Genomic DNA, 17,574 nt, shown 5'->3' on the forward strand with positions numbered 1-17,574 from the left:
GTGTGTGTGTGTGTTTCCCTGCCTGGAAGCTGTCAGAGCCACATGCTTGCAAGCTGTGCAGGTTCATATAAACTAAATCTAATTGGATACTGTGGACTTCACAGTATGAAGCAATATTTGAGGATCACATTGTTGGACACAGTGTATGTCCCGAGTAAAAACAGCCTCCAAAGTCAATACCTCCCCCCCTTCAACCCTCTCCCTCCTTGCATCCTTTTCTGCTCCAGATCAGTAATGGGAGTCAGTATCCAGGAGGAGGCGAGGGGGGGTGCGGGGCTCCTCCCCAAGTCCTCGCCCCTCCTCCCCGAATGCGGCACAGCTGCCTTTCAGAACCCCGCCGCTCCAGCCCATTCATCCTGGAGAGCCAAAAAAAAAAGTGGCTATTTATTAGAATACTTGTTTTGTATTGTTCTGTGGCACACAAAAGACGCTTCATTATGTTAGAAGCAAGCCCCTTTCACAGAGAGAAACAATAACTTGGAATTGTCTTTTTTAGAGTGTATAATAAATGTCATTTCTTCTTGTCTCTGCCCCTCAGTGTGTGTGGAGTGGTGGGTTTGGGCACCGGGCACGGATGGCCTTGGCACTCGAGCGGCCAGATTGTAGTGGGAGTAGCGGTCTTACATGAGGCTTTGGAGGGTTTATGACGGCTTTAGGAGTATGGAGGGAGAAATCTGCCCACTTGCTCTGGAGTAGAGGGAACGAGGGGAACATGCGTAAGTTTGCACATGACAATTCCGTACAGGAAAAGCATTTTTTCTCACTATTTAGATGCATTATGAGGTAACATATCTGCTGTGCGTGAAATCTATTTTTGTCTAAGTGGAATTAATGCAGGAACCAGAACGCTTTCTCATCACTGCGCAAACTGAAATAAGTGTCTTTACTGGCAACCTTTATTTCTGGACGTCTGCGCGTTGCTGTGTTCAATTCAGTGCAGATAATGTGTGTGTGTGTGTGTGTGTGTGTGTGTGTCTCGCTGCAGGCTGTCTTTTTATTTTGGGACAAGTGAGACGCACCGGGGCTTGGCTGCACAGAGCGCGCTCTTCTTGCTGCTACCAGTTGCTCTCCAACAGTTTGATTTTTCTGAGGTGACATTATCGGCTGCTGATCTGCTCGGGGAGTGGGTTGTTATCATCTGTCTGTTGCATACTGTAAAACATGGAGCTGTTTAGCAAATTTGATTTACGCGTCTCGGTGGCTGTAAATATTAAGGTTACATGATTCTCTCGGTGTTTTTACTTTTCACGAGGCGGGTGGGAGGAGGAGGGTGGAGGTGGTGGGGGCTGATCGCCACATCTTTAGATTTCAGGGTCGGTAGAATGACGATCTAAAACAATTGCTTCACCCAGTTTATGTCCAGGTCTTCAGCAGGAGATCACAACTCTCCTTTTTCCCCCTTTTCTTCACCATCACCACTTTGTTTCACGCGCGCTGGCTTTTACGCACACGCACAGACACGCACCACACGTGGACATTGTTGCTCAGGCTTAGGTTAACTGCTTTAGGAGAAAAGATCACAGATTAAGGGGGAGGACCCCGAATACAAGCGGTCTAGGTTTTTTTTTTCTTTTTTACTTTCTTGTGCGTAAATGTTACTTCATGAAGGATTTAGAGATTAAAACATGGCTGCTGCAAATGCCCGTAAGACTTGTAGTTGTATTTATTCACAACCCTTCTCTTATTAATTAATTAATTAATTAATTAATTAATGTATTCATTTATTTATTCATTTATGGTAGTTAGGGGGGTATGGATAACTGCTTTGACCCTTGGCCCCAGTCAGTCGTGCACCATCAACGCAGTGCGCACATCCTGTTGCAGAGGCCGCGCACAAAGGAGCGAGGAGGGTTTGAAAGGAGGTTTGTTAAAAGAGGAGTGACTGATGGGGGATGACAGAGAGAGTAAACAAGGGCCACCGGGGTCCTAGTGTCACCGCAAAGCCTAATCCTCTACAATCCTAAATCCACTTCACAATGACAGGAACTAATAATAATATTTTAATGAATATTATTGATAGATGCGTAAATCTACACCGTTACAACAGGTCTATTTTTTAAATTAATCTACTGCATCAGATTGCTTGGTTTTAATACTATTGTGGATCCGTTGTTTTTGACGTCTTTTTCTATATATTTAGACCTTTATTAATATAGGAGTCACTGCTTTAAAAAAATATATGAAATTGTATTTTGAATTTTGAAAAAGAAAAAAATCATCATTTTTATTGCCCTGCATAGCCTAATTGGGCAATAAAATATGAATCCTTACCTTTTTATTTTGAAATATCTTAATTGGCCTATAGCCTATTTTTTTATGAAAGTGACTGTCATTTGTTATGAATTGGTATTAATTGCACTTAAAATGTTATTTACCTTTTATTCTTAGAATATTCTAGTTTTGTTTCTGGTGTGATGCCTTCACTGGCACTCGGCGCCCTGCAGCTCTTCGGGTCTCATCATTATGTTGTCATCTTCCTCGGGCCTTAAGCCACATGGCCCTGGACCACTGGAAACGTTTTATTGACCATTGTGATACCCCGTTAACCCTATTACCAGCAGATTCATGGATCTGTCCGAGTGATCCCGCTCCCTCAGGCCCTAAACACAGAGCTACATCAAGCTAAGCTCCAATTAAAATAAAAACAGCAAAGGACGTTAGAATGATTAAATCGTTAGTCTCGCCGCGGGGAAGTGGTATTTCGTTTTCCCTTTCAATTAGGGGTTGATTGGGCTTTTCAGGGGAGGTCAGCTGTGAAATCTGGATTATATATGCGCGGGTTTGAAGACACATAAACCGGTTCCCTCTCACGGGTAACTTGGTGTTAAATAAGGGACTTTAGAAGCATTAGCCACAAGAAAAGTGCACTAAAAATTACAAGAGCTGAGCAGTTTACACACTCCTTTTCTTTTCATATTCAGCTGCACACACAGGACGCATTCAGCACCGCCAGCAGACGGCGATCACGGCGCTTTGCCCCGGAGATTTCACGTCATTTTGGTGATCCATTCTCAGGGGCTTCTCCTCTTAGACCAACACTTTTACCAAATCTCTCTCACATCATCGTCCGCACTGAGTGTGTGTATTTTCTCCCAATGACACCTACTATTACTACATACCTTAATTACATACCTGCAGGGGAGAGAGAGAGAGAGGGAGAGAGAGAGAGAGAGAGAGAGAGAGAGAGAGAGAGAGAGAGAGAGAGAGAGAGAGAGAGAGAGAGAGAGAGAGAGAGAGAGAGAGAGAGAGAGAGAGAGAGAGAGAGAGAGAGAGAGAGAGAGAGAGAGAGAGATTTTGAGGCGCTGATTGAGCATCAAGTCGCCTGATAGTGAGCTGTTTTTTTGGAGCAGGCTGTGGTGAAATTCAAGTGCTCACAAATCCAGTTGGGCCCATGTTTCTGTGACGCACAATATATTTGGAAATATCCTGTTAGAGATGGGAGGAATTGTTAAAAAATTCAAGCACACATTTAGAAAGTGGAGAGTAAAAAATAAAAGCATCCAAAGTATTATTGGGATATTGGAAGGCGTATTTTAAAGTGATTTTCATATTTGGGCGCCCATACCTATTCTTAAAAATACCTCAAGATGTTTGATAATCACACACTGCACCCCGCTACACCACTGCTAACAAATCTTAGTTATTTTTGTTTAGCTGAAAGTCTCTAAGAGCGTGTTTGGAAATTTCAAATGCCTTGGTGCTATTTGTGGGATTGACCCTCCTGTCGCCTCCTCCTCCTTCTCCTCCTCCTCCTCCGGTGTGTTCTTCCTCTATGGTCCTCTAGTCACCTGACCAAACGCCATGCAAATCACTCTGCTGCTGGAGCCTCATTGGCCGCTTGTGGCTCATTTAACCGCTGTCAGTGCGCATCATATGGCCGCCGCTTTAACCAACTTCTCAACTCCGACAGGGAAAGTGGCTCCAATGCGCATTCTATCACAGTGGATGTGAACCAACCCACGCGAAGACAGGGTGAAATACTGGTTGGAGAACATTTTATATCCCTTTTCGGATTATTTTTTATCTCGCATTTGAATAATTTGGGGTTAGAATATTAATTTTGTAACCCAGTCGTCCTGTGCGCACCCGTACTTGTGCGCGCCGATCTTGAAATAGACTTTTTCTCTGTTGGTGGCGAAGTTTAAAACCAGGTGAATGTATAGCATGATGATGGAAACTGACCTTCATTCCCCCGGCCCCCAAACGAACACGAGCACGGGGCAAACGGGGCCGAATAGCGGGTCCAAAGCGAATCAGGAACGGGTGAAGAGACCGATGAACGCGTTCATGGTGTGGTCCCGCGGGCAGCGGAGGAAGATGGCACAGGAGAACCCCAAAATGCACAACTCTGAGATCAGCAAGCGGCTGGGCGCCGAGTGGAAGGTGATGTCCGAGGCTGAGAAGCGCCCTTTCATCGATGAGGCGAAACGGTTGCGAGCCATGCACATGAAGGAGCATCCGGATTACAAGTACCGGCCCAGACGGAAGACCAAGACGCTGCTGAAAAAGGACAAATATTCCCTTGCCGGTGGACTGCTTTCTGGGCCCAGTGGGGGCGGTGGAGTTGGTTTGGGAGTCGGAATGAGTTCATCCGGGGTCGGGCAGAGGTTAGAGAGCCCCGGGGGTCACGGAGGCTCCGCCAGCTCCGGCTACGCGCACATGAACGGCTGGGCGAACGGTGCGTACTCGGGGCAGGTGGCTGCAGCCGCGGCGGCCGCGGCGATGATGCAGGAGGCTCAGCTCGCCTACAGCCAGCACCCGGGGAGCGGAGCGCACCACCACCACCACTCACACCACCACCACTCACACAACCCGCAGCCCATGCACCGCTACGACATGACGGCCCTGCAGTACAGCCCCATCTCGAACTCTCAGAGCTACATGAACGCTTCTCCATCCGGCTACGGCGGGATCACCTACACACAGCACCAGGGCTCCGGCGTCTCCTCCTCAGCTGCCATGGGGACGTTAGGGTCGCTGGTGAAGTCGGAGCCGAGTGTAAGCCCTCCCGTCAGCAGCACACACTCACGGGGTCCTTGCCCCGGAGACTTGAGAGAGATGATAAGCATGTATTTACCGACCGGAGAGCCGGGGGACCCGTCAATGCAAAGTAGACTCCATGCCTTGCCGCAGCATTACCAGAGCGCCACGGCTGGAGTGAACGGGACGGTCCCTCTAACACACATTTAGAACTCACAGAATAATTGAAAACTGCAAACGAACACATAACCAAATATTTACCTCTTTTCTAAATAACCCCGGTCCCGAGAACTACCTGCATTTTGTACAGAATGTTTATGATATTGTAAATGAAGGGTAAATAGCAAATTCATCTCGGCTTCTTTTGGAATAGCCACCAGTGGAATTATATATTGATGCTGAGATATTGGTTATTGTGCTATCATCTTTTTGTCCATTACTTCACAGTCTTAGTTGAGGGTTCCGCCAGGTTCACATGGGGGGATTTGGTTCAATTGTCTCATAATTTTCTGGGGTTCTTGTAAGTTATTGAAAATGAGATAACGTGTCATAATCTTAAGAAAGTGCTTTAAAAGATATGGGGAAATCACATTCTTTAAACATTTGTGTTCATTTGCAGAAGCCTGTGTCTTAACTCTTGGAAAATCATCTCTTTTTATTGTAACACTCTAATTATTGTAAATTGTGAATAATTTTAATATTTCAAAGGATGACGGGCAACTGCTGTTGTAATTTAAGTGCTTTTCTGCCAGTGAAAAGCTCTGATTATTGCAATGAAGAAGAATTGAATAAATTTCACCAGATGTTGCTTTGATTCTTAAGACAACGGTCTTAGATTGATTATTTTCACAATGTTCTTACAGGAGTGTTTTCACGTTTTAGGACACAAGAATATCATCAAGAGAAAAAAAAATTAGCCACCTGTTTTAAATTTTGACACCACAGATCCCACGAGCTTTTAAATAGCTTAATTGTGTGTGCGTAAAAGCTATAAAGGCCTCCGAGGAAACCATTTCTGTAGGATGATGCTGTTTCATGAGCTTAATGTTGGTAATGAGAAATGTATTTATAATTCATTATTTTTCAGTGACTTGTAGGCCAAAATATATTCAACTTATTAATATTTAAGTAAGGCCAAGATCATGGCCCCTATTCCCCTTTCAAATAAAAAAGATTCCTTACACAATGCATTACATTTTCCAAAGGAATCTGATTTTATAGAGAGTACGTGAATGCCTCAATTGATAAACCACCTGTTAGTGTTTTTAACGAAATATCCTCATTTAGAAATAAAAGATTTTACTTAAATTATACAAATAACAGATCTCATTTTCCCCTTGTTAATTCTTATTAGATGTTACTGCTTCATATATATATAGCAATATTTTAAAATCTGATATTAAATGCTATTAAATCCATAGGCATTGTATTAATCAGTAGGTATACTTCTATTGATTCTACAGTAAATCAGACGTATTTCTTCATAAGACCACAATAAATTTTAAATAACGAAATATTCTTCAACAAAAATGTAACAGGCCATAAAACTCACCGGCTATGATATTGAATTTCAAAATATGGTAGTTCAAATATTAAAAAATATTTAAAAACGAATCTGAATAAAAACTTATGCAATAAATAATTTAAATATCATATATTTATATATTTTTGATTTACTGAGAGACATTTAATTCCACTGCTTCTGTTTTGAACACTTAACGTAAATCATGAGACGGACAAAGCAAAGAACATTATTTTATAATACACACTCTATTGATTAAAAAATATTTTCTTTTATAAATTAAATACTCAATTACTTTTTAGATATTTTGAGATCACCTGATCTCAGAAAAAAAAATGTTTTCATCCACTGCACTCGGGACGTTAAGTTTCATTAAATCTTCCACTTTATCTGCCTTTTGGCTTAAAATTTTCATACCTTTAAGAAAAAATATATGGACTGTAATATTGTATTTCTAGATGAATATATTGATAGCTACGTGGTGATCAACTGAAAAAACACGTAGTCCTCAAAATCATAAATCTTAATTTCTTTAGCTGTTGTTTGGTTTTCCTGCAAATCAAATGAAGTTCAAGGGTGATAAAATCTTGATTTTTACAAATATTTGTAATAGTAACTTAACATTTTAATTATATTTATGCTGAGCTGTGAGTCGGTGAGAGTGACACTCAATAGAGTGAAAGAAGGACAACAACAAGAGGCACAAACAGGGATTGGAAGAATAAATTCATATTTTATATTTATAAAAAACACTAAAGGAGACTCTGGGGAATAAATAATCTGTCAGTGTAAAGGAAGAAAAAAAAATTCAAATGCCAAAGGGTCCTAATATATAAAACTCAGCTGCCCTCACAGCAGAGCCTGAAATATTTTAACGTGCACACCCAGAGCCATGCATGCTAACTGTTGCACTGACTGGACTTACTCTCACCATTGGCCAAAGCACGCTCGTGTCAAGATGTGACTGATGACTCATCATAATTTTACAGCTGTAGATGTTTGATTAGAGATGAGTTTGCACCTTTTCTTTTTACGCACACACACCTTCACATGTTAAAAATGAATATACACCCATGTCATTCAGATTATTAATCCTCTTTAGAATAATGAAAATTTGGTCTGAAAATGACGTCATTTCTGACAGGCCGCAGCTGGCTTTGACATGTACATATTTTACTGCCTGCAGGCCTCATATGTACAGATACAGGCTAATAGCCATACACATGCAAATGAGGGAAATTTATGCCTACTTAAGCATTAAAAAAAATCAATTAATCTCAAATACATAGTTAAAGGGCCTATTTCACACTGATGAAGACTCGCATGGTATGTCAATTAAACCTGTTAGGCCTCATAGTGAAGCGTGTAACGTCTGGCTGCGCATTAATCTATTGAGAGAAATCAGAGGAACAATGTGTGGAAATTAGTTTCAATTCCAAGAAAACAAAACAAAAAGAAGGCGCATCTATAGAGACATCTCTGTGTGCGCCACAGTGCGCAGCGTATATGGCACGGGATGGCCTCCTCGTGTGTTTTAGCATCTGTTTCCATCTTATCTGTTGATGTGAAGAGATGCGGATTAGCAGTGAAAGCCCGGAGAGGCGGAGCGCGTCACGGCGCATCGCCGGGCTAAAAGAGGAGCGTTCTGGCAAATTTAACCCGAATAAATTACACCTTGAGGTGGAAGAGGGGTAAGTGTAGGGTGCAGCGTGTAAAGACTGTGTGGCAGCCGTGTGTGTGTGTGTTCGCGTGTGTGTGAGTGAGAGAGAGAGAGAGAGAGTGTGAGGGAGCTTTGCGCGTGCGTGTGTTTAGCTGACCGGCCAATAAATCTCTCCACCGCGCGCTACTCTTATCTTGTAGCCACCGATATATTCCGTGCTAGGAGGCCATCAGCTCCGGCGCACACTCGGCTGCTCGTAAAGCCCCGATCCCTTGCACTCCCTGTCCTAAATGGGGATAATTAGCGTCACTTTATCACGCCTCTGCATATTTTCTCCACGTCTCCCCCCCTTTTCCTAAAAAAATTACCAAGCAGGCTGCTCTCGTCGCCCGCTCTGTCACAGAAGATTATGGAGACAGATTGCACAGAGCGAATGTGCCGGGCGAGATTAGCGCGGAATAGAGAAAGCAACTGGGCCAATGAATTCCTCGGAAGGGCCTTATCGTGCAATTACACGTTGACATGTTTAACAATCTTGCTGCCTCTTAATCCTGCAGTGCTGCTCTATCTACCCACAGCTACCACGCTATATGCCGGCACACAGACCTAATGCACCGAAACGCAGCACAAATGTCCTGAAAGTTATGAGAAATTGCTTTATTTTTCAAACTTTGTCCAGCATTCAAACGCCTTTTTTATTTTCTATTTTTTATTTTTCAGATTTCTCCGTTGTTGGAATAGCATCTGCACTGGAACTTTTTGACAAGAGGTGAGATATTAAAATAAAAATGGCTTATTGTTGCCCTAAATCACTGTTAACAATGATCGAAAACTGATATAAAAAAGGAGGAAATGTTTGTGCCATGTCCATCCAGAGGGCGATATTACGCACAAAGTGTCCGTTTTGTTTGGAGTTAAATGTAGACTTTTCCTTCTCTCTGCCCACCGCCCCCCTCCCCTCCTCGCCCCTCCTGCCTGGCGGTATATCGGGGCCTGTGTGGGAGTGATTGTGGAGCGCCACTGTAGGAATTTGGCAGCGGCCGTGGTTTGGAGAGCCGCCCCACGCTGAGCCCCATTCAGCGGCCAGCGCGCTGTGAGGTTGGGAAGTTTCAGTCAGCCGTACAACTCAATGGCCCCCACAAAGGCGATTACAAGCCCCAGCGCATTCCTGTAGGGACCTGGGAGCGGCGCAGGTGCGAGGGGGACCGGGGTAACCCGTCAGAGAAGTGATAAAAACGGGACAGTGCTGGGCCCACACAAAACCAGCCACTCCACAGGAACCGGGGAGATTTTGGAGGAAGGAGGAGAAAGGGAAGAATAAGTTTGAAGAAGATGGAAGTTTGGGGGGTTGGGGTGCAGCATACTGAGTGGCCTCACTGTCCATCACTTAATAAAAGGATGAGGAGACTCTCAATCAGGGCTGAAGCCAGGACTTCACTGAGGTCATGAGTCCAAAGTCTCCAGACAACCTCCACCCATCTGATGAGCCACTAAATATTTCTTTAGAAATTCACATTTTATCAATTAATTTAAAGGTTCAATTATATTTTCTGTTAACTTTATTATGGCCGTAATATTTCAAAGTTTTATATTATCCTTGTGAAAAATCATTTAATCATTTATTTAATAAATGTTTTGATTTTAACACAATCAGTGTATAAATTAGGGATTTTTTTCAACTGGTTTCATACAGACCTGCTTCTCATGGCTGATACCAATAAAATAACTGATCATTTCAAATTTTTCTATTTTAAAAAGATGTTCATTGCATGTAGTTTATGCACACAAAAGGGTTTGAGGAACAAAGATGTAGTGAGCAAAATTATGATTTAATATAAAATATCTCTCACCAAAGTGACATAAACAACAAAAACAAACAACAGTTCTGACTCTTTAAATATTCATTCAAAACTTCACAAACATACTTTTGTTTTTGAAGCACATCAATGTCAATATATTGTCAATATATTAAACAATCAAGACCACTGACCAGCCACCACCACCGACTGTATCAGTAGAAAATTCCCAAATGACCAATTTAGGCAGATAAGGTGAATTATGAGCTAGAATGAAAATAAACATTTTTATGTGGACCGATGTAACTATAAAAAGGTACTCAGAAGGCAGCTTTCTTGAACAAATAACTTTATTCAAGAATATTTAACATTATTATATATACAATTACATTGTCAACCAATTGTAGAATGAAAATTAAGAATAAATCAAATGAAAATGAAAAGCGAGATAAACATCAGTACTGTATTTTCAGCGTCAGTTGATTGCTGACCATTTAAATAAACAATCAATTGAAACAAAATAAACAGCTGACACCATTTCTAAATCACCCACTCATGGTTTCCTGTATTATATGTTTTGAAAAAGCAGATAGATACCAACATTTCTGTAATATTGACAGATAAAATTAGCTAACTCGTTAAAAGGTTGGGCTCCACATCTCTACTAAAGTATGAGAATCTAAAAAACCGAACATGTTTCTGATCTTAGACCCCAAAATATTTTTGGAATTTACCAAAGACCTTGAGACCGGTGTCCTCGCCAATATGGAACAGAAAAGAGCTCCATCTAAAAAATATTCTTAAAATTATCATCCTTTATTCTGTGCAAGTAAAATGATTCCAAGCTACATCTGATATAGATTTACTCTCACATAAAGAGGCTTTGTGAAGAAAACCATGAAACTCTTCTCATTCCTGCATTGAAATAACTCAACAGAGTTGATCAGTTTGCATAGATAGAAGCAAATACATTTTGAATTACACTTTTATTAATATTTATTAACTTTTATATATCTGTAAAGGGTTCAAAGTGCTCATAGTAAATATATCCATGACTTTCTCTTAATTTATTTTGCTTCCCCTGTAATATTGGAAGAACATTTAAAGGTCAATGTTTTTATTCATTAAGTCAAGGTGCAACAAGTCAATCCGAACAGCACAACAGATCCATGTCGCCTTCCAAAACAACCTTCATGACTTACAAAAAAAATATTTCTGAGAACGGTTAAAGCTGGTTAAAGCTGCCCTAATCGACACATTCATAGTAAGAAGTGGATCAAATAACTGTGTAATGTGAACTGAGGTCACTCGTGGTGACAAACCCGCCGGAAATTATCACTGAACTCTGCAGTTTCCCTCTGCTCTATTGAACCTATTTACTTGGTTTTTATGCCCACAAAGTTCTGCAAGTTCTGATAAACCCAACACACTCACTGTCCAGCACATGACAGTGGACACACTAAGTTAGTGAATAGCTGCTAAACATAGTGGAGTATTTAGCAGCACATGCACCAAATATTCCTCCAGGAAATTGGGCAACAGTTCGCTAAACTGCCCCCAAACGGCCAAAACATTTATTTATGCAGCTTTAAGTTTAAGGCAACAAAAACGTATTGGTTATTATTAATTAAAGATCACATGTAAAAGAAACCATACAACCCCACTAAGGAAAGTTAATCAGTAGTACACTGACTTATAAACTGGTTTATAACAAGAATTGAGCTATGTTTTAATGAGACTTTTATTCAGACCAAAAAACAAAACCCCATAGGGCTCTTGTACAAGCAGCTTACTATGACCTATAGTTATGTTTACTGTGGACCTCAAGTGGCAGTAGTAATTATGATGGGAGCAAAGAAGGTAACTGGTAACATAGTTTAAAGAGTGACAAAGTACGCATAGAGAGGATGTTGGGTTGGATGGATGAGTAAACGAACACAAGTCCTAGGAGGCCGCAGTTTGTGTCCTGTGTGAAACCAAAAGTCAAAAAACAGTTATATTAACTTAAACTAATAGCTATGTAACAGCATTCCTAATTTACGTACGTATGGAAGTTGAGTATCAAACGTATTTATCTTAACTCAAACCATGATCTTTTCCTCCACTTTCGGAACCTCCCCTGTTTGTTCTTTTGGAGGTTAGGAACAAACAATGGAGTCGTACGGGTTGAAAGACTTGTTGGTTTTATTGCACACAACTATCACTTGTTATGAGTGAAGTTTCATTTAATGATGGCAATCAGCACTACGACAAGTTGATTTTTGCTGCTCTTTAAATGCTGTTGGTTTTTTTGGAGTTTGGTGCGGAAGGAAAGTTGCAAACGTTTCATTCAAATGAAGCAGCTCAAAGCAGGTTGTTCGGTTTATTTGCTAGTAATTGACTCTTTGACATTGCACTTACAGCAGAAGTTGCTCAGCTGGAAATTTGGCAATTCTGTCGACAAAAAATTCAGAGGAAATGTGCCAACACATACAGAAAAAACGCTGAAGAATATAAGCACTCTAAACACTCCAGTAGATGAATTTAAAGCAGCACCACATGTCAAATTTAAATGCAGTTTTAGCAGGAATGTCAGTGTAGCAGTCAGAGGGCAATAAGACAGTTATACGTTGTTCATGACAAACCTGCAGCCGCCAGTTTAAGAAGTGCCATCAAGCACAATGATCCGCTATGTTTAAACCATGTGGATGCTACAAAATAACCTCACTCACCTCCACACACATCAGGTTGGTGGCTTTTTACTCTGCATTCTCCCAGTTAATGCAGGAGATGCCGTATTCATTAATCATGTGCATCATGGCCTCCTTCCAACCTCTCTGGCAAAATGTCATTTTGTGTTTTATTCATAAAAAGCAATTTCAATTATGATATGAAGTGATACAGGATTATTTAAATTAAGCGAGTGATGTCATATAATTGTCGCAATCATTTATCTCTGTATTTACACATTTTATTGACACCTAAAACAGAGTCAGCAAGTGCATATTACAATAATTATGTGGATATATTTTTACATCAGCATATTGAAAAATAAAACTGGCAACATAATGAAGGTTCGATGATGTGATTCTGCTTATCTGCACAAACACAAACTCCGTTGCAGAAGCCACCATCTGCCCTTGGCTGTGGATTTGTTGTGCCATGCATTCAGGTCTGCACCAACCACACAACAATAGTACTCTCTCGAGAAGAACTCTCTCCATTCTGGGTGCCATTTTTGCCATTCCCCCTGTGATTAGCACAACTGTATTAGTGGTATGAGACCAGTAATGTGACTGGCTAAGATGAAAATGATTACTCACCATATCCTCCAATTTATATTCCACTTTAGATCTTTTGTATAAAGATCTGCAGCTCCTAACAGGTGTACTTGGATTTTTACTTTCTTTTTTTTTTTTTTCTTTTAGCTCTGACCATCAGTTTTATTAACATCTACTCACCAAAGTAACTCCTGAGATCTCTGAATGTCTTTAAGTCTTTAAAAATAGGTCCAACATGGCAAAAAACACTAGCAGCCAGACAATCAGACAAGACCCCAAGGACAAGTAATCAGTAAATCTACAGCGAGCGTACCTCTCAATCCCCACCAGAGAATAATAATGAAGGTGCAATGATCGCATGAGAATGAGAAACACTCGTCACACGCAGAGACGTGTCGGAGGGGAAACTCTAACACTATAGTGGAGTAGTGAAATTATATTGTAAATCAGAAGAATAATTACAGGAGCGTGGGTCTTTTAAAGTTAATCTCAATTTGTTCAAGGTCTCTATGAGACATTTTTAGGTCAGAACAACAACGAAGGGTGACATGATAAGTTTTAAGGATCCTCCACAAAACGTATACTTGTATACCTGAAGGAAGGATCTTTGGCCCAGTTTTCACTGTTTTTTTTTTCTCTTTCAACATGAGTGGCTCCACAAAGAGTTCTTTTCGTGGCGACAAACAAACTTGCTGTTTGATGGTGCAGGTCGGACTATTTTACAGATGCCCTAGTGACAAATTGGGAATTTAGAATAAAGTGTTAATGAAGTGAAGTGGCTTCCTGTTCAGTACTTATTGCACACAATAGGCCTGAATCAAGTCATTTGAATTTGATTTTCGGCAAGAGCAAGTTTTTTTTCAGGCTAAATCAAATTCAGGAAATGTAGCAACACAGTTTAAAACATGTTGATACTCTGAAAGGAATGATACCTCCTGCAGACGTGTATTATTTCCTCCTGGTGAAAATGCTGGTGACATGGCTCTATAGATGGCAGTGTTGGTTGGTTGGTTCACCCCTCTGGTCCATTCTGAAATATCCAAATATAGTTTAATCTATTGCCATAAGATCTCTACCTGTAGGTAAAAGCCTTGACCTGTTCAATGAAATATCTTAACATCAACATTATACATTTACTCAACAATGTGTACAGGCATTCATGGTTCTCAGATGATGTCTGTAAGTGACTTTAATTAACTTTCTTATTCCCAACTCGTCACTTACTGTACCTTGGTAACCCAATTCTTGGTTAGGACCCCTTAGAATCACTTTTTAACATTTTGGGTAGATCTACACATCACACTCCAGTACAGTCAGTATGGAAAAAGATCATGGTTTGGGTAAAAATAAGTACTTTTGTAAATTAAGTTATATAAGCTAAGTAGTCATTGTCTAGGTTGACTTTTGGTTTCACACAGAACACAAGCAGGGGTCTCCTGGGTCAAAGTCCTGTGTTTGTTTGGCGCATCCTCGTCCCTCAGCGGACTTTCTCGCTCTTTATACTATGTTCCTTGAGCAGTTCAGAGTACTTTCTCTGAGCGTCTTATATTGCCATCAATGGGTTTTTTTATTGGAGATTGTGAAAAGCCTGCAGACGATAAAGGCGCCTTGTGTCTGTCTGCATCAGATGCCAACATCTGTATTTGACCACCTGGGAATGAGAACTGTATGGACCTTTTCTTTAGCGCCACCATAAGATTCACATTTGGATTTTTTTTTGGTGAAATGTCAACAACTATTTGATGCATTGCTATGAAAATTGTACGGTTTGGCTGACTTTTCTTTAACTTGTCCTATACTTTGTCTCAACATTGGTAACAAGTAAACAGTCCCATCAGCCTCAGCTGTGCTTTGTGTTTGATGCTATTTAGAAAATGTTAGCGTGCTAACACAATAAACTAAGATGTTGATCTAAGTAAGCATTATACCTGCTTAATCTTACAACCGTCTTGATGACCTGAACACTTGTATGAAATTAACAGGGGAGTGTTTCCCATCTCTGCCATTCCTCTTGGGTTATTTATTATCAGTTGCTTCATAGTTTGTTTAGTTTTTTACCACTAAGCAAATATGAGAGAAAGAGAAAGAGATGCTTGTTGCTGCTTCTCACTGTTGTATTTGCATCCATTTATAAATCTCCAAAATAGTTTAAAAAGTATAGTCATTTTGTTTATTGGGTACTGAAACCCAGTATTAAATGGACCCTAGAGGTAAATTATTGAAGACTGTAATATTGATTAGCTCCAATGTTACCTGTTCTTTTATTGGTATACTTTTTTTTTAAAAGTACTGTAATGCTTTGGTTTTGCTGTTCAACCAGTCATTAAAAATAATAATAATTCTGTTAGCATTACAGCTGTTGACAACAGTCCAGCTGTTGACTCTTTAGTCTTGTCCTCATAGACATTACAACCCACTCAGTGTTTGACTGACAGCCTCCCTCCCCACACTGACTCTCACTAAGTCACATTTTACTCAAAAAGGTGTTGTGTACGACACACCTGCAGCGTTTCTCTATCACCGGCCCGCACACATGCATGGCCACCAGATGCTGTGAAGGATTTCCGCTCCTCCGTGGCAGGTGATAATTCTCGGTGTGGTAGAGAATGAGGTTAATATGGGGTCAAAGAGTTCAAATAAGAAACAGCAGTTTTATGGTGCCTGCTGCGCGCTGATAGCTGTTTGAACCGGCTGACCTTTGAACCCTGTGGGGTCAAGTGATCAACAAACCCCGGTCGTTTAGATAGGTCAGATTGGAACAAGTGAAAGATGTGTATGTCACAGCAATATGTCCGAGAGGTACAGATACATTGTTGTTAATGATTATAACCCTATGCTCAATTTGTTTCCCGAGCCATTAGATTGTTGTCGGCTATCAGGCTGTTTAAAGTGGCGGATAAATTTACTAATTTGTAATTTAATTTATAACCTGCTGGCTGTTAAGTATTCAGCCGACTGAACCATGTGCTTGTGTGTCCCTTTCTATTAATAAATATATAGATATACATATTATTATCACATTATTTTATAAACCTATATATAAATTCAGGGTTCTTCTTTGTTCAGCTGTGTCTTTATTTATTGACTTTTGACATTTGATATCCCTACAAATCAATATTCTCTCTTTGTCCATCTCCCTCTTTCTCTGTCTGTCTCTCTCTTCCAGCAAACTGTCCATCATGGCTATCACCAGTGGACATGGATCACTGTGGGGCCTGTGATTAACAGATAGCACCTCGTCTCCTCTGCTGGCAGGCCATCATTACGACGAGCACTAGAAGATAGGTGCTGTGGGCGAAAAGACCTTTAGTGAAATGTCAGTGACAGTCAGAGCCCCAAATTTCCTCCATTCACTCTTTCCCGTGTGATGCTGCCTCCTCTAAACCCCTTAATTACGCAGCCCCCTTTTTTCTCCTATTGCCCAATGTTTTGTATCTAAGTACAGTGTTTGATTTCAGAGCATGTGGAGATTTTATTTTATCTTTTTATCTTCTGTGGTTTACCTAAAGATCGGCTGTAAAAAAAAAAAAAAAGGAAAAAAATGACAACAACCCCAGCCCTATATTTCATCCATCTCAGCAGAAACGAACAAAAAAACACAGCTCCCCTTTCCCGTTCCCTTTCACTGCAGCCAGCTTCACTGTCTTAATACTCTTAGTCCCTCAGTTGGCATGTTTTCCAAGAACCCGCTGCATTTTCAGATTTGTAAAATCCGTCAAAATGCCTGTAATGAATATTTCTACAGCCTTGAGTGTATTTAATGTGCTGTGTGACCAGCCCAATAAGAACCGTGCACTGATCTGGCACTAGGGACCAGAGCATCAGTAGACAGACGCCTCAGTCAGTGTTGAAACAGTGTGAAACAGGTCATTTTTTTCATTTAAACACAAACCTATTTTATCAAGAAAGGCATAAAGGTTTTATTATTCACATAACATCTCCAGTGCATGCCATGTATATTTCTGTTTTAAATTGTCAAAAAAGAAACTACGATTAGTACAGTTTATTTCTTAGCTTAACCGTCATCTTGTGGTCTTTTAATTATACACTTACATTGTACAGTCTGTTTTACTGTTGTCTTAGCTTTTGCTGAAAAAAAAATTAAAGAATCTTGCATCTTATTGCTGCTTAGGATTAAAATACTGTGCTTCCTGTCTTTTTCTATTTTTTCCTCGCACATTCAATTTGGGAGGTAAATTAATACATCAAAGTGAGAAGTTATGGAAAAGTTTTAACGTTTAAACTGTGTATTAATTTCAAGGCCTGAATGCGCCCTCAATTATCTTACCATTGCCCCTAAGTAATTGATTTTAGGTAGAGAGAAAGAGAGAGGTGGTGAGGGGTGATGTGTGTTGC

General features: G+C 40.5%; 1 protein-coding gene across 5 annotated transcripts in view; it reads left to right on the top strand.

Annotated features, from left to right (window-relative positions):
* sox1a (SRY-box transcription factor 1a) overlaps positions 1-17,358 on the top strand; it is a 97,895-nt gene extending 80,537 nt beyond the window's left edge. Inside the window, exons 1-3 of one of the 5 annotated variants that reach the window (XM_059342662.1) lie at positions 3,866-4,998; positions 8,883-8,931; positions 16,385-17,358. In XM_059342662.1, coding sequence (XP_059198645.1) covers positions 4,156-4,998; positions 8,883-8,903 — 864 coding nt within the window. In that variant the 5' untranslated portion in view covers positions 3,866-4,155 and the 3' untranslated portion in view covers positions 8,904-8,931; positions 16,385-17,358. Of the gene's footprint in view, positions 1-3,865; positions 4,999-8,882; positions 8,932-16,384 lie in introns of those variants that run through there. The other 4 variants (XR_009395011.1, XR_009395010.1, XM_059342661.1 and 1 more) reach the window with 4 other exon arrangements.
* Positions 17,359-17,574: the final 216 nt, after the last annotated feature.

The sequence above is a fragment of the Centropristis striata genome, chromosome 10 (genome assembly GCF_030273125.1).
Source record: "Centropristis striata isolate RG_2023a ecotype Rhode Island chromosome 10, C.striata_1.0, whole genome shotgun sequence".
Classification (NCBI taxonomy): Eukaryota; Metazoa; Chordata; class Actinopteri; order Perciformes; family Serranidae; genus Centropristis; species Centropristis striata.